Genomic DNA, 18,286 nt, shown 5'->3' with positions numbered 1-18,286 from the left:
AACCAGAAAGGCCCCTGCCCCCCTTGAGAGGCACAGAGGATCGCCCCGGGGGGCCACAACCAGCAGCCGGCAGAGTCCCGGGAGACATCAGCGGCAAGCCCACAGGCCCGCTCGCAGCCTCCCACCCCCTAGCCGGCCGAGCCTGGGACCCAGCAGAGCCCAGGGACCCAGACCCCACCAGGCAGCCACCGGGATCTATCAGGCAGATGCCAAAATCTTAAACCCCCAGACCCGGTTGCCACGAACACTCAGGCAGACCAAGGCACAACCCCAATGTACCATTAAAATCATTTTCCTATTAAACAAAGTATCAAAATGGGTGTCTTTTTTAATTCAATACATTTTAGAAATGCATTAACAGCTGACTGGGTTTATACAACCCATGCATTTATAAATCTAACTATGTAGCCTATCTCTTGTGAGGTTTCTCAGGTTGAAGAATAAAAATGGAAACTCCAGAAATTTAACAAAAATTAATATAAAAACCCATATGAGCATCCAGTGTTCTGGAAAATGTGTACAAAGGTGGTGGAAAGTTATAGCTTTCATTTTTGTCCTAATGGGTGTGGTGCCTTCACAGCCCTCAAAGTCCTCTTTGATAGGGCACCAAAGATAACTGTGTTTTATGAGTCTGGGTTGTTTCCAAATCACAACCTAACAAAACTGTTTTGTCTGACAGGACAGCATCAACAAAACACCAAATAAAATTATTATTTCAGCTCTGACACGGCACGGTAAAATAAACTAAGGTTGTTCAGTAGCACTACTTCTTGATACTTTTTGATTACCTTTTCTTTCTTTTAGATGTTTCCCCCCCCACTGTACTTTCCTTAAAATAAAGAGGTCAAATGTTCTAAGACATGGTGTTCTAGACAGAAAGAACAAACCAACTCCGCCACCACCAATGCTAATCAATTGTATGGTTAGTAAAATATACTTATTTATTTGAGCATATCAAGATGACTTGTTCAAAACATAGGTAATGATTAACTGTAATGGTTCAAACTGTGGACTGTGTGTAAAGAATGAAATTCAAAGTTGGTATCAGTAAGCATAAGGGGCAGCATAGGTTTCTAAAATACATGTAAAAACATGTGCAAATAACATGCATTTAAACGCACTTAATTACCCATGTATTGGTAACTGTCAAATTAGAACCGTTACAACTGAAAGAGAAAACTGTCAGTCCTTTTCAAATGATCAATTTTTGCCTTGATTACTTGTAAATAACTAGATATTTAGCTTCTTTGAGGTACTGACTAACAAAAGAGTAAACCTCTGTGTTCTTAACTTTACCCTTAACTTCAATAACTAAAGTCTTTGTTAGAATGTGAATAAATAAAAATAAAAAAATCATAAAACCTTGATACTAACCATATTAGTGATTCTCACAAAAGAGTTTGCTGTCAAGAGTATTGTAATGTGGTGAGGATATTTCACCATACTTCAGAAATGATTGTGTGTAAAGAAAATTTGGTGAAAATGTACGATACTTTTAGAGGAACATGGTACCTTGAGCCTACATTAACCTGATTCCAACTGTAAAGGGCGGTGGAGGGTGAATCATGGTTTTGAATCATTCAAGGAATATTTAAAATTACATCTAGTCATTTAAGATGGCAGAAATGTGCAACCTGAAAAATGAAAAACCCAACTGAGGAAAAATTATTCAAAACAAATTATGTTCTGGAATTTAAAGACTTGATACAAACTGGTCTGAGTGTGACTTGAAGTAGGCTGTTGAAAAAACATAGAATCAGTAAAACAATGACCTGTATGTGTAGGATAACTTACCTAGGTCATCTGTTAACTGTGGTCCAGTTGTTTCTGTGTGTACAAGTTCGGCTTCCGCCCGATCTGAAGGCAGTCTATGTGACCTTGCAGCAGTACTGTACATGAGAGGCTCCATCTCTCCATTATGAAGTCCATTATGAGGAACCCTCAACGGGGGAACAAAGTGAGATCCACTTGATAGATGAGGCTTGTATGTCATGGCTTTGCCCATTCTTTCTCCTAAAGTGTGCTTTCCTGCTCCAACACCCACTTTCTTCTGTTTCGGGTTGGACACTAACCCTCCAATCCCCAGAACAGATCCTACTCTCACCCCTACAGGTGGGCCACAAGTCCTTTTCTTCTTTCGTGCCTCAGACCGAGCTCTGGAATTTTCTGTTGTTGAGGGTTGGCTGTTGATAAGTGGCTCCCCACGATGTTTCTGGACCTTAGATCGCTTGTGTGAATGCTGCCTCAAGCTGTTAAACTGGTCAATGAATTCTTCGCAATGCAACAGGTGAGTTTCTGGTTCCCAGGTGTCCTCCTTACTTCCATAACCTTTCCATCTAATTAGATACTCCCACTTACCCTTCTTGTTCCGCCTCTTGTCCACGATCCGCTCCACCTGAGGGCCAAACACAAGGAGGGAAGCAATAAAGAAAGCATTTTTAATAACTTCAAAAAGTTAATATACCAATTTCAGATTTCAAATTTCAGCTCAGAAAAGATGACATGCATAGAAATAAAATGGGACAGAAACTTTATCGGACACCAAAGACAGATATGTGTACAACATAATATGGTATGATGGATACTCTCATGCAATTGCAATGGTTCCTTCTTTGCCATCTGATCAGCTCCAACAAATAAAAATGTGGATAATGAATATTAGAGATTCTCAACGAGTTTTATACATTAAAGGTGCCAGCAGCAGAAATATATAGAGCTTGTGTGAAGAAGTGGGAGGCTAGTAGCCTAGAAATTTAGACAGACCATAACAGAAGCACACTGCTTTTGCTTTGCAGGTTGGTCTTGTTATGGAATCTCAACAGGCCTGTATCTTGCCAATCATAACACTCTATTGGTTTAATGGGCCAATCACAGCGTTCTATTGGTTTGGTGGGTGGGACTAAGCGAATAAACAAAGATGGCGATGGCTTGTTTGAAACGGCTTTGGCATCAACTTTGTTCTATTTAGACTTGGGCTTTTTTTTGTGATAAACGCAGACAGAGGTACATAAGTCCTTTATTTAGAAACAAAGATGTATTTGCATCTCCTTCAACAGTGTATGGCGTTCAGCAGTGTATGGCGTACAGCCTTGTAGGGGTTGTATCAACTAGTCGACTAGTCGACTTCACTGCTCTGTAGTGACTTTTTATGCCTTTCATAGACTAGTCGCTGTCACCTGATAATGACCAACAAGATTGAGTCCTCAGAAAAGACGAGAGATGAGAGGGCTGAAGCAGGGGAACAGTAAAGATGCAGAAACTACCATTGTTAAAAGAAATATGTTTAACTGAATATTTGGTCACAATTTTAATTGTCAAAAGCTCCAGCAAACACCCGCCCCCCCACCCTCCCCGTGCGTGTCCCGGCATCTGTTTTGCCTTTAGTGAACTTTAGGTTGACGTCAGTATTTGCGTTCTGGGAATGTTTGATTTACAAATTAAGCACTGGGTGGGGGTGAGGGGAAGGTTATACAGCAAGAGGGTAAAGGCCACAATTCGGTAAAATCTCTGTTTTATCGCGTGCGTCGCAAAATAAAAAAGGCTTGGTCACCCTTCGTCAGTTTTAGCCGCTTCATGTGTATGATGTCATCAACGACTAGTCAAAGTCAACTAGATTTTAATTACTTGACTGTCGACTTTAAAATAAATTAAGTCATTCAGCCCCTAGTACCTTGTTGACTGACATCTATAGTGGTGAATATGTCATGTTGTTTGTTGTCCAATAGCATGCAGAGACAGTTTGAAAGACAACCATAAATTTCGCCCCACGACTGATTCTATGGGTCATGGCCAGACTATATATTCACATATATAGGATGGTTTGACAGGATAGGAGGCTGGATGAATAGCTTCAAACTCCTGGCCATTTTTATTTCTACCTTACTAAGCAGTCTTTGCATGCCCACAACAGTCCAGCTGAGAATGGGCTGCTACTGTGGACGTGTTGCTGCTGCTATGAGAGAGGAGTGATTAGTCTAAAAATGTTTATGTGGGTGGGAACTGTCAATATTACATCCACATGAATGCCAGAATGTAGAATTCTCGTATTGTAACAGTGTTGTGACTTGATATAAGAATGCTGTTACAACTACATTTACATTATTATTGTTGATCAACAAATATCACATTAGAAATTAGTTTAAAAAAAACAACATAAAAACGAAATGAAAAAACTGAAAATAATAATTTCAGAATTTTTTTATGTAAAGAACTCACAGTGGACAGGTATGACTTCCTTTAATGCTCATAAATACAGAACTAAGAAACCTGAAATAGTTGTTGCTCTGTCCACAGTCTCCAGTCAACAATGTCTCCCTGCAGTCAAGTCTAACTGTAACACATGATGCTGTCCTCCAATATTTCTATCATGTCCACTTCAATCATCATGTAACAGAAAGATTAAAACCTAACAGATGATTTACCTATTCTTTTACTATGCAGTATTTTGAGCAATTTGAAAAGTCTCAAAATCTTTAAACAAGCATAATTTGACATCTGTCAACTTAATGATAAGGGCCAACTCTGTGGAGGAAAGATAAGTGACCGTGGAGCCCTTAGAACTGCAGTCTGCTAACCTGACAAAGACTCTAGTAAAGGGCTGTTTATCTCAGACCAACAGAGAACACGAAAGCCTAAAATATGTATTATGAGAACTTTACATACAGTTAATCCAAATGTGACACATAACACACAGGCACGCACGCGCACACACACAAAGCTCAAATTACAAATATGCCTAAAGAAACAAAAATATGAATTGTTGACTATATTTACAACAGAATTCATGACCTATTTAGAAGTTATTTCAATCACTGAATTTGGTTTGCTAGAGTGAGGAAACACTTGCCCCCATGAACCTAATTTATAGGCCACTATGCTAGCTGTACTGGCATTATCCTGGTACACAATAACATCAATGCAATACTCAGTACGTGTTCAATACTTGTGCAATACTGGATTTACATAGTATGTCTGTTTCTTACACTATGCTACATAGTGTTGGAACCCAAATTTTTAATTTTTAATTTGTGTTTTTTTTTGGTCGAAGGTTCCAATACTAACTTACTGCCTATGTGTGTATACATGTACTTTTGTTATAATTTTTCTTCTAATTATTCTCTTAAGTGTTTGTGCTGCTGTGAAAAGTAAGCTGTTTGTAGATGAACATTAGAAAACTTTTAATGGATGTTGGCTACTAAATTAGCACAATGTGTGACTAATCACTTGACTAAAGAGTGTATCAGATGAGGACGCAGCTTTATTTGATTGCATTCAGCTTGATTTGAAAAGGTGATGATTAAGCACTTCTGGGCAATATGATGATCAGTTTAATAACAAAGCAAGGGCACCCCACTTTTATTTTCAAAATGGTGTCAGAACCGTACCTACATGTTGATTTGAGTTTCCCATTAGCGGGTATGGAGCTAGGATTGGGACAATATTCAGCGTAACTTGTACCAAGTTTTGTAACTTTGAACATGTTTCATCACATGTAACTTTGGATTCGTAACTTGTAACTTTAGTTTTCTAACTTGTAATTCTCAATTCGTACTTGTATTTCTTGTTTTGTAACAGGAACATTGTATTTTGTACATGTATTTTTTATTTTGTAAAATCAAACTTTTCTTTTGTACATTTACTACTCATTTTGTAAGATCAAACATTCATTCAGAAACATGAAACTTTCGTTTTGTAACTAGCAGACTTCCAAATTGAAAAAATCAAGGTACAAGTTTGAAATCAAAGCTCTCAAAACACACATTTCATTCTACAGGTACAAACCTCAAATCTACAGTGTTACAGATCTTTTTGTCTCGATTCTAGCGTCAGTGGGAGGAACTTGGGTGGAACCAATGAGAGCATGAGTCTTAGCTACCAATCACGTTTCTCGAATTCCTGTCCAATCATTGGGAGAGGAGGGCAGGGTTCTGTCAGAGCTGTAGAAAGAGAGAGTTACGACACTCTTTGAACTCGCCAACTCGCTCTCAGTTCCAAACATCCCACAGCGCCGTAAGTCAGTTTGAATGACGTATGGTGGGACAAATCACAAATTTAATATAATCACATTTCCCCTGGCGATTTGTGGTAATTATTGAATAATATTATATATATATTATGTCCTAACTCCTTCACAAAGTAGCCAGTTTATATTTTTCCGAGCATTTGTAGGAAGACAAACACCTGTGACTGTTCTACATTACAGGAAAACGACAGTTCTGACACACTGTAGAACACATTTAGACCACATACATTACTATAATATACAATAGCAATAAATTTGATGTAGTAATGCAACACACTGCTCTAATATAAGCATATTTAATAACTAAGTCCTATAAGAAGCCCTAAACTCGAGTTGTAATATCCATTTTAAAGTGTTTATTGAAAGCTAGAATTCTGCTCCAGCTTACCTTGAAGAAAATATATAGCTGTTTATGCTTTGAATGATGATCTATTATGTTCAGTGGAATACATTTTACAATCATTACTTTATATTTTATGTGAAGACAGTACATACATCTATAACCCAGTTGATCTGGTTTCTATAGCAACTAATTAAAAATAAATTTTCAATAAAACTGTATGGTTCATCACAGTAGATAAAAAAGTGCTAACTGTGAAAAAATGAACACCAAACTTGTACAACATGTATAATAGCATTTTTAATAAAGCATTTTACCAACATTATGTTTAGTCATTACACATGCACAAATAAGCTAAATCATTAATTATGAGCAATGTACTCAAGACCTAATGAAACTCTTTTGAATAACTTTATTTTGATTATTATTAAAATAAAATGTGTCTGTGGGTTAAAATTTGAAATGACTAATTTTAGGGTTGGATAAAATTTTAAAATGAAATTTTACATCTCTATATTTTTGGTTTAGTTCAATATTTCTATATGTACAAAAATAGTATTTTAATAATCCCTTTCTAGGTTGAATATCTTACATGGTTGGCTGCCCTGCATATAGCAATCAGTCTGAGGGAGGAATCAGAATTATGGCTTCCCCAAAGAAGAAGAAAATGGTTGGCTCAAGTCAGCAGGAGCAACCTCACCATGACAAGAGATCACAATAACAAAAAGCTGTGTGCAGTGAGTTTAATGTGCACTCTCAAATGTTTTCTATCAAGGCTCTACATGTTCTGCTCTCAACTGCACAAGGCTGCAATTAAACTGTTAAATGTGGCAGGAAATAAACTACAGTAATACACCACTCTACAGGCACATTTTGAGGAGGGACAGTTTACTAAGCTTAGGCAAGGCAAGGTGAGACTCAGGGCTGATGCTGTGTTTGTTCATCGCCCTGAACCAAGGAGGAGGAAGGACCCCGCAGTGAGAAGTACAGCAGAACCACAGCATGTTGATCCACTGACCAGTGACCACACATGTTGTACTCAAATAAACTGTGGTACAAATCTTTTGAAATATGAAGACATTTTTATTTATTTTATTTTAAAATTATTCTTTATTCTAACAGTGCCATTATAATTTCAGAGAATGAGGAAAGCAGCAGCAGCAGCAGTGAGGCAAATGAGATGAGGGAAAGTGAGAGGGGACATGAGATGGTATCAGGAGAGAGGGACATCCCAGGAAGCCATGAGGAGCCGGCGTCAGGGCCAGGAGGAGAAAGGAACAGGCTATGCAACCAGGGAACCCAGCTGGAAAACCTAAGGGGGGAAACAGAAAGTCAAAAAGGCATGAAAAACACAAGAGGCATTAAATGGAGTAAACAGACAATCAAAAAGGCCGTACAGCTCTGTTTTTCAGTGGGTTCAACAGGCTACAGGTTTCTTCAGGACATGAGTATCCCTCTGCCTGATGTTAGAACCCTGCACAGACAAATGCAGCCCATTAACTGGAACCAGGTGTGTTAGGAGAGGTGTGTGACATGCTCAGTTTGAAGGTTAAAAATCTGACAGAAATGGAATGAGAGTGTGTGCTTACTGTGGATGAGATGGCAATCACTCCAGGCGTGCATCACTCCATCACAGACCAAACTGGGATTTGCCAACACCGTTGTTCCTGGTCAGCTCTCCGCTCAGCCACTATGAAAACATGAAGATGGACACAAAACACAGTTTAACCTTTAATGGTTAAATAAGATTTTTGTTTTAGTAACTCTTTGACATTTATTTATTGATAATTGTATTATTGTTAATTCTTATTTTCTTAATAACAAAATTGCAAATGCTAATATTATAAAGCAAGTGGAAATGAGCAGTTTTATGGAAAATGTCTAATTTTTAAAAGTTATTGTTCGACTACTATTCTTGAAATATCGTAATTTTATTCTTGTTACTTGAGTCCACAAAACAGAACAACATATCTTCTTACGTTCGTAATCCTGTTTGTCTCATGCTTCACCAGTTTGTTGTAGTCAGTGTTATTAACTGAAAAATATTAAATAATTACTTGTCTTCACAATCACATTTTCTTTATTATTGGTCTCTCCATTTGTGCTTCCATTTCTGATGCATGTTCGTGTTGATACAGCAACCAGCAACGTATTGTACAAAAAATCCCAAATAAAACTAATAATGTAAAAAGTTTATAACCTATTTCAAACTGTGGGGAATATTTTTAAAACGTAGAATCAAACAAGCTGAAAGAAACCCGTCTACAGCTCATCCTCCTGCTCACAATCAACAAGCTGCACACAGTTAGCTCATTAAAGGTTATCTAGCTAAAACAGGCAACATAAAATATCACAGTTGGCTTATTTTGGTACGAAGCGGTTAGCTAACGCTTCACAATGCAACAAAATGATGACATTTCATCAACTTACCGGAGAGAATCCTTCCGAAACACCAAAAATGAACTGCAGTCAATACAGCAGCGGGGTCTGTTTGGAACTATTCGAAGCTACATGAACCACGTGACTCCCGCATTCCGTTTCGTAACTCTCTCTACAGCTCTGACAGAACCCTGCCCTCCTCTTCCAATGATTGGACAGGAATTTGAGAAACGTGATTGGTAGCTAAGACTCGTGCTCTCATTGGTTCCACCCAAGTTCCTCCCACTGACGCTAGAATCGAGATAAAAAGATCTGTAACACTGTAGATTTGAGGTTTGTACCTGTAGAATGAAATATGTGTTTTGAGAGTTTTGATTTCAAACTTGTACCTTGATTTTTTCAATTTGGAAGTCTGCTAGTTACAAAACGAAACCCTAACCCTAACCCTACAAAATAAAAGTTTGATTTTACAAAATAAAAAATACATGTACAAAATGAAAATTTCCTGTTACAAAACACGAAATACAAGTACAAATTGAGAATTACAAGTTAGAAAACTAAAGTTACAAGTTACGAATCCAAAGTTACATGTGATGAAACATGTTCGAAGTTACAAAACTATGTACAAGTTACGTTGAATATTGTCCCAATCCTAGCTCCATAAGCGGGCCTTAATTTAAAGTTGCATGAAGTAGTGATAAAATATTTGGTGATGAAAAAGTACACCCTCTGTTGCAAATTTATTTTACATAAACGAACACAATATGGTTTTCATGTAGGGTAGGTTGACTGATAGATGTGTTTCACCTACAGATCTAGAGAGGGTGTACAGGGAACAGGTGGATGACCTACAGATCTAGAGAGGGTGTGCAGGGAACAGGTGGATGAGGTGCCATTTTAGGACACCTTCAACTCCTACCGCTGTCTGAGTTATTTCAGTTTTCCAAATAAAGGTAGCAACATGGAGTCTAAATGGGCAGTATTCCAGGGTGTCATTAATAATGCAGCTGCATGAAGTTTCAGCCATATGGTGGTTGGTGCCTATCTTGGCAGTAACCCCCAAACTCGATGGGGAACACATGAAGTGAAGAGAGGTGTTGTGTTGGACTCTGCCAGGGCTTCCCTTTGTAGTACAATCTGTTCATATTTTTTATGGACAGCTTCTCTGGGTGCTGCCAAAGTCAAGCGAGTCACTAATTCTAGTAGATTATCAATTAATCTCTGATTTTTGCAGATGATGGGGTCTCGTTGGCCTCATCAAGTGGAGACAGGTACAGTTTACACTCAAATGTAAAACAGTTGGGATTAAGCATAAGCAAAACCAAGTCCCTGAGATTAAAGTCCTAAACTGGAAAACAGTGAATCCAGGGTGTGAGTGAGCTTCTACCTCAAATGGAGGGATACAACTATTTTAGGGTCTAGTTCAGAAGTGGGAGTGAAATAATTCAGAAGATTGATAAATTTAGGCTGGCATGTACAGGAACATAGATGCTGTACATGAATCTGTCAAGGTAGAGCTGAGCTAAACGTTGAGTCAGTGTGTTGACTTACCAGTCAAGACTTTCCAGCCCTCATCTATGGTTATGAACAATTACTGGAGGAATTACATTACAAAGGTAGGCTGACATGAGCTTCTGCAGTGTTGCTGGACTCACCCTTATAACCCCAAAATTCCACTATCTCCACCCCCGCTTTCCGCTGCCGCTCGCTTCCGAACTCAAATTATACTGTACCTGCTCTACAACGGCTCCGCTCCGGTGCGGAGACCTGAGGTGCGCAAACAGGCATGCGCGGGATTTTCGAGATCTTGCGATACAGTCCGAGCAATAAATACGGAAGTTAGATCCAAACACCCGTTGTGGGGGAGAAGCATTGAAATGAACTGTTTAAACTGCCCATCCTTTGTGTTGAGAGATCAGCAGTGTTTGGATCAACAAAGGGTGACTGCTTTGATAGTGGAAACTGTGTTTATGGCTTATTTTTGTGCATTTAAAGTTCAACCGCCATTGATAGTTGTTAAAAGTTGTTAAACCTGTGCATATGAAACAAAAAAACGCCTTTTGTTATCGATTTATTGTGAAATAACGGAAGCTGTGCTTGCTCCCTTTCCTGTTGGGCGGTTGTGATTCCTGTCCATTGACTGCGGGGGTGCTTCGGCATCTGGCAAAAATAGAATCAATCCTATTTTTGCCAGATTCTATTTTTGCCGGATGGCGGGCGGCGCACTGCGCCACACGGCCGCAGTAGTGGAACAGCTATGATTGACTACAACGGGACTATTTTTACTGCGGAGTTCATGCCGGAGCGGAGCGGAGATAGTGGAATTTTGGGGTAAGAAGTGAGAAGAGTTTGCCTGTTCAGGAGGAAATCAGAGTTGGGCAACTTTTCCCAATCAACAAAAGGAGTCAGTATGGTTTTAGTATCTGAGAAGACTTCCGTTAAGACATGTTCCTTCAGAAGAAGGTGTCAGAGCACACAATCTGTTGAATATTTTATAAATTGTAGCTGGCTTAGAAACATTTCAGCTTTACTGGATAAGCAGAAGAAGTTGCGGGGAAGAGAAATGGATTTGGCAACATCTGCTTTAGATGTTGACGCTATCACCCAGTCCTGCCTAAGCAATAACCAATTGGTGGGGAATGGCAATTTAAGTTTGGTTCAGTGTTAAATCCTTGTTTATTTGCAAAGTATTATACATACTGAATCTTTAGCTGTCAACCACAAAACAAAAAGCTTTATGCAAGGTTTTGCTGATATAACTTCTGTAAATGATTGAGGTTTCATCAGAGGTGTCAGTACAGCTTTTAATTAGTGCTCATCATCCTCTCAGATATTCTGAGCACACTAAGAAAAGTAAACAGCCTTTGATGGGCGAGCTGCAGGAGTGTCGAGAAAGAAAAATGACTATGCAGCCTAGGGTTCCAGATAATGTCACACTTCATACACAGCAACACACACAGCCTGAAACAGGCAATGCAAAAACGGGCAGAAGAAGACAGCATGGTAAATTGCGTATGGAGTCCAAGCGGGTTTCAAAATTCATGCTTAGAAGTGAGAGCTGTAAATAATTAACATATGGGTCACAACTATCCTCCAAATCCAATCAAAGAAACCACTGTTTACACAATGCTTCAATAGTAAAATCCCAGATATCCCATCCTCCATGTGAAACTTTCATCATTTGTATTTCCTAGTAATTTCTGCAGTGATCACTCAGTCTAAGAAAGTGAAGAGCTGAATTTCATCTTCATTTTAGCTTGCACAAAATGAAAGCAAAGTTAGAAAATATAGACAACTACTCTAAAAGCATTAAAGTGCTATTTGACAATTCCATCATCACCGCAAGTTTGAAGAAGCGCTTTAAAGTGAAGATTAATAAAAATCAGCTGGTTTAGGACAACTATTTACCAAATGGCATTATGTACAATACTGCATCTGGTTATCTTATAACTGGATTCAATTGACAAATACAATATATTTATTTTCCTTTTGCATTTTCTGATTGCTTTAATTCTGCATTATAGCATGAATTTAAATGCAACTGAACTACGAGTTATCTGTTGATTAACCATAGACTGGCACAGCACCCTTGTGACTGACTGATGAAGCCATGAGTCATACCCTCCATCACGGAAAGACATTTGAACTTCTTCATTTAAAGTAGTGAGTCATCCTTAACCTGGATGGAACATACCATCTTTGGTGGGTTTGGGGTTGACAGTTCAGACACTTGGATATGAAGTGCATCATTTGTATTGAAAATGATTCCATTAGAAAACTAATTTTGATGAATCTTTTATTCTAAAACCATGGCAGAGCTCTAAGTACTTTGTAAGTTGACTACCATATTTAAGTCATCAAGGTTAATGATTAAAAGCTTTACACAGTAATTAAGTAGACATAAAAGACAGGTACAAATTAATTTACTGATTTGTATGATGAAGTAATCCCTGCAGTTCTCTTTTGCCTTAGACTAGCTGAAGCAGGTGCTTATTTATGTAATATTTTTATACCCACACTTCTTAATAGAAAGAACTTGTTTTTAAACCATCTAGCAGTCCACCTATTTTGATCGGAAACTGTTTCAAATGCCATATTAGTTACCCTTTGTATTTTAAAATGTGCAGAGGTAGTGTAAGTGTGGGTTTAAAGACATTTTATAGCCATCATCATGGTCCTATTATCTCTGGGAGGAGTTCAAGACTTTATTGAGCCACCTGACATCATAAAGCCTGTTTTTCATGTTTTGTGCACCATTTAAAGGAACACAGAAAATTTTTTTTTAATTATTTCTGATTATAATCAGTCAATCTGAGTTTTTCATGCAGGCTCAACATAAAAATAGTCTCCAACACCCATGTCCTGCATTTGATTCTCATAGAAAATAGACGTTGAAATGGATTTAAAAACTCTGACCGCACTAGGTCACTTGAACTCACTCATCTTGGCTCACAACGTGGAAGGCTATTGTTGTAGCAACAGTTACTTCTTCATGGCATAGATTTACCAATGCATTGGAAACATTTCCCAGAGTTTCTGCTCCATAATGATCTGCTAGCACCCCACAGTTCTTGAAGTTTTATTGGCTGCACATAATAATGTAAATATCCATTTCCACCACGTCCCAAAGTTTCTGGACTGGTGGCAAAAAAACATTCTGAGCTTTGTAACATGCATTATCTTGCTGAAGTAGCTTTAAGAAGATGGGTTCACTGTGGTTATACATGGTCTGCAACAATGCTTGGGTATGCTACACTGTCTAAACCAGGCCCCAAATTATGATAAATAAAGTCTCCCACACATTAAGCTACCAACAGCCTGAATTGTTTATAGAAAGCAGAACAGATTCATGTGTTCATGTTTTTGCATGAAATTCTGACTTGACATTCTGAATGTTGAAGCTAAACTAAAGACATCTTCTGAGTCACCCATAGGTGATGTGAATTCAAATCTCTCTGTTTTTAGCAGAGAGGAGCACCTAGTGTGGTCTTCCGCTGCTACAGTGGGGCAAAAAAGTATTGGCAGCCACCGACTGCAAGTTTTCCCACTAAAAAGATGAGGTATGCAATTATACACCATTATACAAATAAATTCTTTTAAAAAATATACTGTGAGGTTTCCTAGTTTCCTTTTACATTCTGTCTCTCACCATTGAAGAGTTATGAAAATTACAGACCTCTGAACATTTTAAGTGGCACAACTTTTTTGTCCCACTGTATAGTCTGCTTCAAGGTTCAATGTGTTTTTTGTTCACATAGTATTCTATAGATTGGAGATGTTCAATATTATCGGTCCATCATTATTTTTATTTGATATCGGCATAAAAATTTAATATAGGAAAATAGATTATTGGATTTCAGCCTTTTAACTCGTTAACTGCCAGCCATTTCCTGATCAGAGAAGCCCTTCACTGCCAGCATTTTTTAGCGTTTTCACAGTTTTGTTGAAGAGTCACAGAACGTTGCGCTCTGTGATGATGTCAACTCCAAAACTACCAAAACAATGGGTAGACTCACCTCTTACATCAGGAAGAATCTGCGTGTTTCGAGCATTATCCATTCTTTCATAATCCGTTGTCAAATTGTGATCGGCAGAAGTTTTCCGGTTCAGGCCTCATTGTTTTTACACCAGCGGCCCAAAACGATCTCCTAACACATGGATTTTCCGCTTCCTGGTCACGTGATGTGTGACTTACATGGATGAAGATCAGCTTTAGAGCTAGGATATTTGTTCTCATGGTGCAGGGGTTTGTTACGATGCAAAAATGCAAGTGACAACTTTAGTAGTCAATGGCAGTGAACGGTTGGATTTAAAATGACAACTTTTGTCATCAATGGCAGTTAATGAGTTAATGACAACCTTTACATACCATACACATTTTACACATTTAACTCTTCAGCTGTTTCTCCTGTCTCTGAGATATTTTACTTTATTTGGCATTGGCAAAACTTGTGATGTAGAAATTTGCACTGTGTAGTGACAGATGACTAAAACACACACAACAAAATAATCTTTGCCCAAGGTTTACATTACAAGGCTTTAAAAGCTTACACATCTTAGTGTCACACCTAGGGAGAATGAGATTTAACTGCTGTTGAAGACAAAATAAATCTGGCACTTTTCCATTTGCTAACTTAAAGTAGCTTTCGGGAGTTTTCCTCTTTCAGGAATTATGAACGGTTTTTCAGAAATCCGTAAAAGTGATTATTTTGTCATGTACTGTGATACAATGAAAGCAATGTCTTTCTTTTTTTTTTTTGCTACACACGCCCCCTGCCCCGCAGAGCTCTGTGCAATAGGAAACTGAGCACCGACCAGAACTAACCAATAGCGTTAGACTACCGCTTAGACACTTCAAATTTCAGGAACACCTCGGCTGATGTGGACTTGATTAACTTTTCACGAACAAGAAAGTCTTTAAAATATAAATATATGAAAACACAGCATGACATGAGAATAATACCTGTAAAACATCGTGTTTTAGCTCTGTTTGTCAGCTACAGAAGCACATTTATAAACAAGAAACGTGAAATTGCCATTTTAAAAAAACAGAGCGACAGACTTTTTGTGCGATATGCTTGTCAGCCACTAGATGGTGCCATCGGGTAAGAGAAATACTCCGGAAAGAGACTTTAAATGGAAGTAGTTGTAATTTTGCATGGAAAGTTTTTACGGTTTAACCAGCCATGATAGGAGATATGTGATGTTAGTGACTTAAAATATTTTAGTATTTCTTTTTTCATGAGAGGGGAACACAGCATATCGGTATTGGTTTATATTGGTATAAAAATTCAGAGTTGACAACATCGGTAAAACAGTTAATATCAAGCATTCTTGCTAAAGACCTCTGTGAAAACTATTAGAGCTACTGTTGACTTTCTATCATCTTAAAGCATTCTCATTTGCATCTGAAATCACAATATTCCACAAACCTGCTGCTCACTTGATAGTTTCTCATTTTTAAAAATCAGTTTCAGTGATGAGAGATGGTTGAAGTTCAGCCAGACATCCTCATCACACCTAGATAAAAAATTTCATTGACTTGCCGACATGAGATTTGCTAATAAGTTATTTGACCCATTTTTACACAATGACATTCAACTAGTCTTTTAATCGTTCTTATCTTGTCTTTTAACTAATATCCTTATTGCTTTAATCCATTTTGTTTTATCTTAATCACTGCATGGTTGCTGTTGTTTTTCTTTTTTTATCTTTGTTGTGTGTACACCGCTTTGGTTCAATCTTTCATTGATGGAAAGCACTTTATAAATAAAGATGATGATGATGATGATGATAATGATGATGATTTGTGATCAAGAGAAACTGATCAGGTGCAACTAGTAAATTAGCAAACAACTGTATGCACATTGGATTGTACAGCGAGACAATTAAATAATAGTTTTATAGTTTTTCTATTTAGGAGTTTTGTGGTGTGACTGAAATCCCAAATCTTAACTGTGGCAGCTCATTACATATCTTCTTCTTGGGGCAAGGGTTAAGGGTACTAGGCATGGCATTGCAGAAACCTGCTAGAGTTATTTTGTATTGAATACACACAAAGTCATTACTGCAATGTTGAGGTGAGGAACTTAAACTCCTAACAGTAGTTACAGGAGTAACAAGAGTAACTACGTCAATGGACACTATGTGCAGAGTCACAGTGACGGAGAGGTGAGGATCACTGGCAGTACCCATCTAAATTTTCACATAGTTGTGAAGTTTCTCCAGAGACAGCAGGGATTGCCGTGCAAATAACTGTGACAATTTATCAAAGCTAGATTGATTTTACTCCTCCTCAGCTTGTATGGTTGTAAAAATATGTCTGCCATGAGAGTGGAAGTTTACCCCAGTGAATGAGAGGGAAGCCTCCCTCCGCCTACATGTGGGTGGACGGGTTCTGACTGTGGTCTGTGCTTATGCATCAAACTACAGTTCAGACTACCCACCCGTTTTGGAGACCTTGGAGAAGGTGCTGGAAAGCACTCCTTCCGGTGACTCCCTCGTTCTGCTGGGGGACTTTAACGCTCACGTGGGCAACGACAGTGAGACCTGGAGAGGTATGGTTGGGAGGAACGGCCCCCTGATCTGAAATCGAGTGGTGTTTTGTTATTGAACTTCTGTGCCAGTCATGGATTGTCATGGGCAGTCCCACTGGACTGGCAGACCGGGGAGGTGGTCCCCTCATTTAAAAAGGGGGGCCGCAGGGTGTGTTCCAACTACAGGGGGATCACACTCCTGAGCCTTCCTGGTAAGGCCTATTCACGGGTTCTGGAGAGGAGGGACATCGGATTGTTGAACCTCAGATTCAGGAGGAGCAATGTGGTTTTCGTCCTGGACGTGGAACACTGGACCAGCTCTATTCCCTTAGGGGGATCCTGGAGGGTGCGTGGAATTTGCCCAACCAGTCTACATGTGTTTTGTGGATTTGGAGAAGGCGTTTGGCTGCGTCCCTCCGGGGGCCCTGTGGGGGGTACTACGGGAGTATGGGGTACCAGACCCGCTGACACGGGCTGTTAGGTCCCTGTGTGACCGGTGTCAGAGCTTGGTCCGCATTGCTGGCAGTAAGTAGGGCTCGTTCCCAGTGAGATTTGGACTGCCCTTTGTCACCGATTCTGTTCATAACCTTTATGGACAGGAATTCTAGGCACAGCCAAGGTGTGGAGGGCAACCACACCTTTTGGTGGCCTGAGGATCAGGTCTCTGCTTTTTGCAGATGATGTGGTCCCGTTGGCTTCATCAGAACGTGATCTTCAGCTTTCGCTGGAGCGGTTCGCAGCAGAGTGTGAAGCAGCTGGGATGAGAATCAGCTCCTCTAAATCTGAGACCATGGTCTTGATTTGAAAAGGGTAGAATGCCTTCTCCGGGTCAGGGATGAGGTCCTGCCCCAAGTGGAGGAGTTTAAGTATCTCGGGGTCTTGTTCACGAGTGAGGGAAAATTGGAGCGTGAGATTGATAGGCGGATTGGTGTTGCATCTGCAGTGATGTGGGCATTGTACCGGTTTGTCGTGGTGAAGAAAGAGCTGAGTCAGAAGGCGAAGCTCTCGATTTACCGGTCGATCTACGTTCCTACCCGCACCTATGGTCATGAGCGTTGGGTAGTGACCCAAAGAACGAGATCGCGGATACAAGCGGCCGAAATGAGTTTTCTCCGAAGAGCGGCTGGGCTCTCCCTTAGCGATACGGTGAGAAGCTTGGCCATTCGGGAGGGGCTTGGAGTAGACCAGCTGCTCCTCCACATCGAGAGGAGCCAGTTCAGGTGGCTCGGGCATCTGTTCAGGATGCCTCCTGGATGCTTCCCTGGTGAGGTTTTCCGGGCACGTCCAACTGGGAGGAGACCTAAAGGTAGACCCAGGACATGGTGGAGGGACTATGTCTCTCACCTGGCCAGGGAACGCCTTGGGATTCCCCCTGAGGAGCTGGCCCAAGTGGCTGGGGAGAGGGAAGTCTGGGCAGGTTACATACAGTATCTAAATGAAATCACGGACCTTAAAAAATTGAGTCAATTTTTTTTCATCTTGTGCTGTGACTGACTAATAATTTGTTTT

At 39.6% G+C, this 18,286-nt stretch overlaps 1 protein-coding gene across 2 annotated transcripts in view; it reads right to left on the bottom strand.

Moving 5' to 3' along the window:
• Positions 1-18,286, bottom strand: part of LOC107395763 (chromodomain Y like 2) — a 127,958-nt gene that overhangs the window by 67,485 nt on the left and 42,187 nt on the right. For both annotated transcript variants that reach the window (XM_070554960.1, XM_070554961.1), the window contains exon 2: positions 1,795-2,395. In XM_070554960.1, the coding sequence (XP_070411061.1) occupies positions 1,795-2,395 (601 nt within the window). The remainder of the gene's footprint in view (positions 1-1,794; positions 2,396-18,286) is intronic.

This window comes from Nothobranchius furzeri, chromosome 9, assembly GCF_043380555.1.
Source record: "Nothobranchius furzeri strain GRZ-AD chromosome 9, NfurGRZ-RIMD1, whole genome shotgun sequence".
In the NCBI taxonomy this organism is placed as follows: Eukaryota; Metazoa; Chordata; class Actinopteri; order Cyprinodontiformes; family Nothobranchiidae; genus Nothobranchius; species Nothobranchius furzeri.
This window is presented reverse-complemented; position numbering and strand designations above follow the sequence as displayed.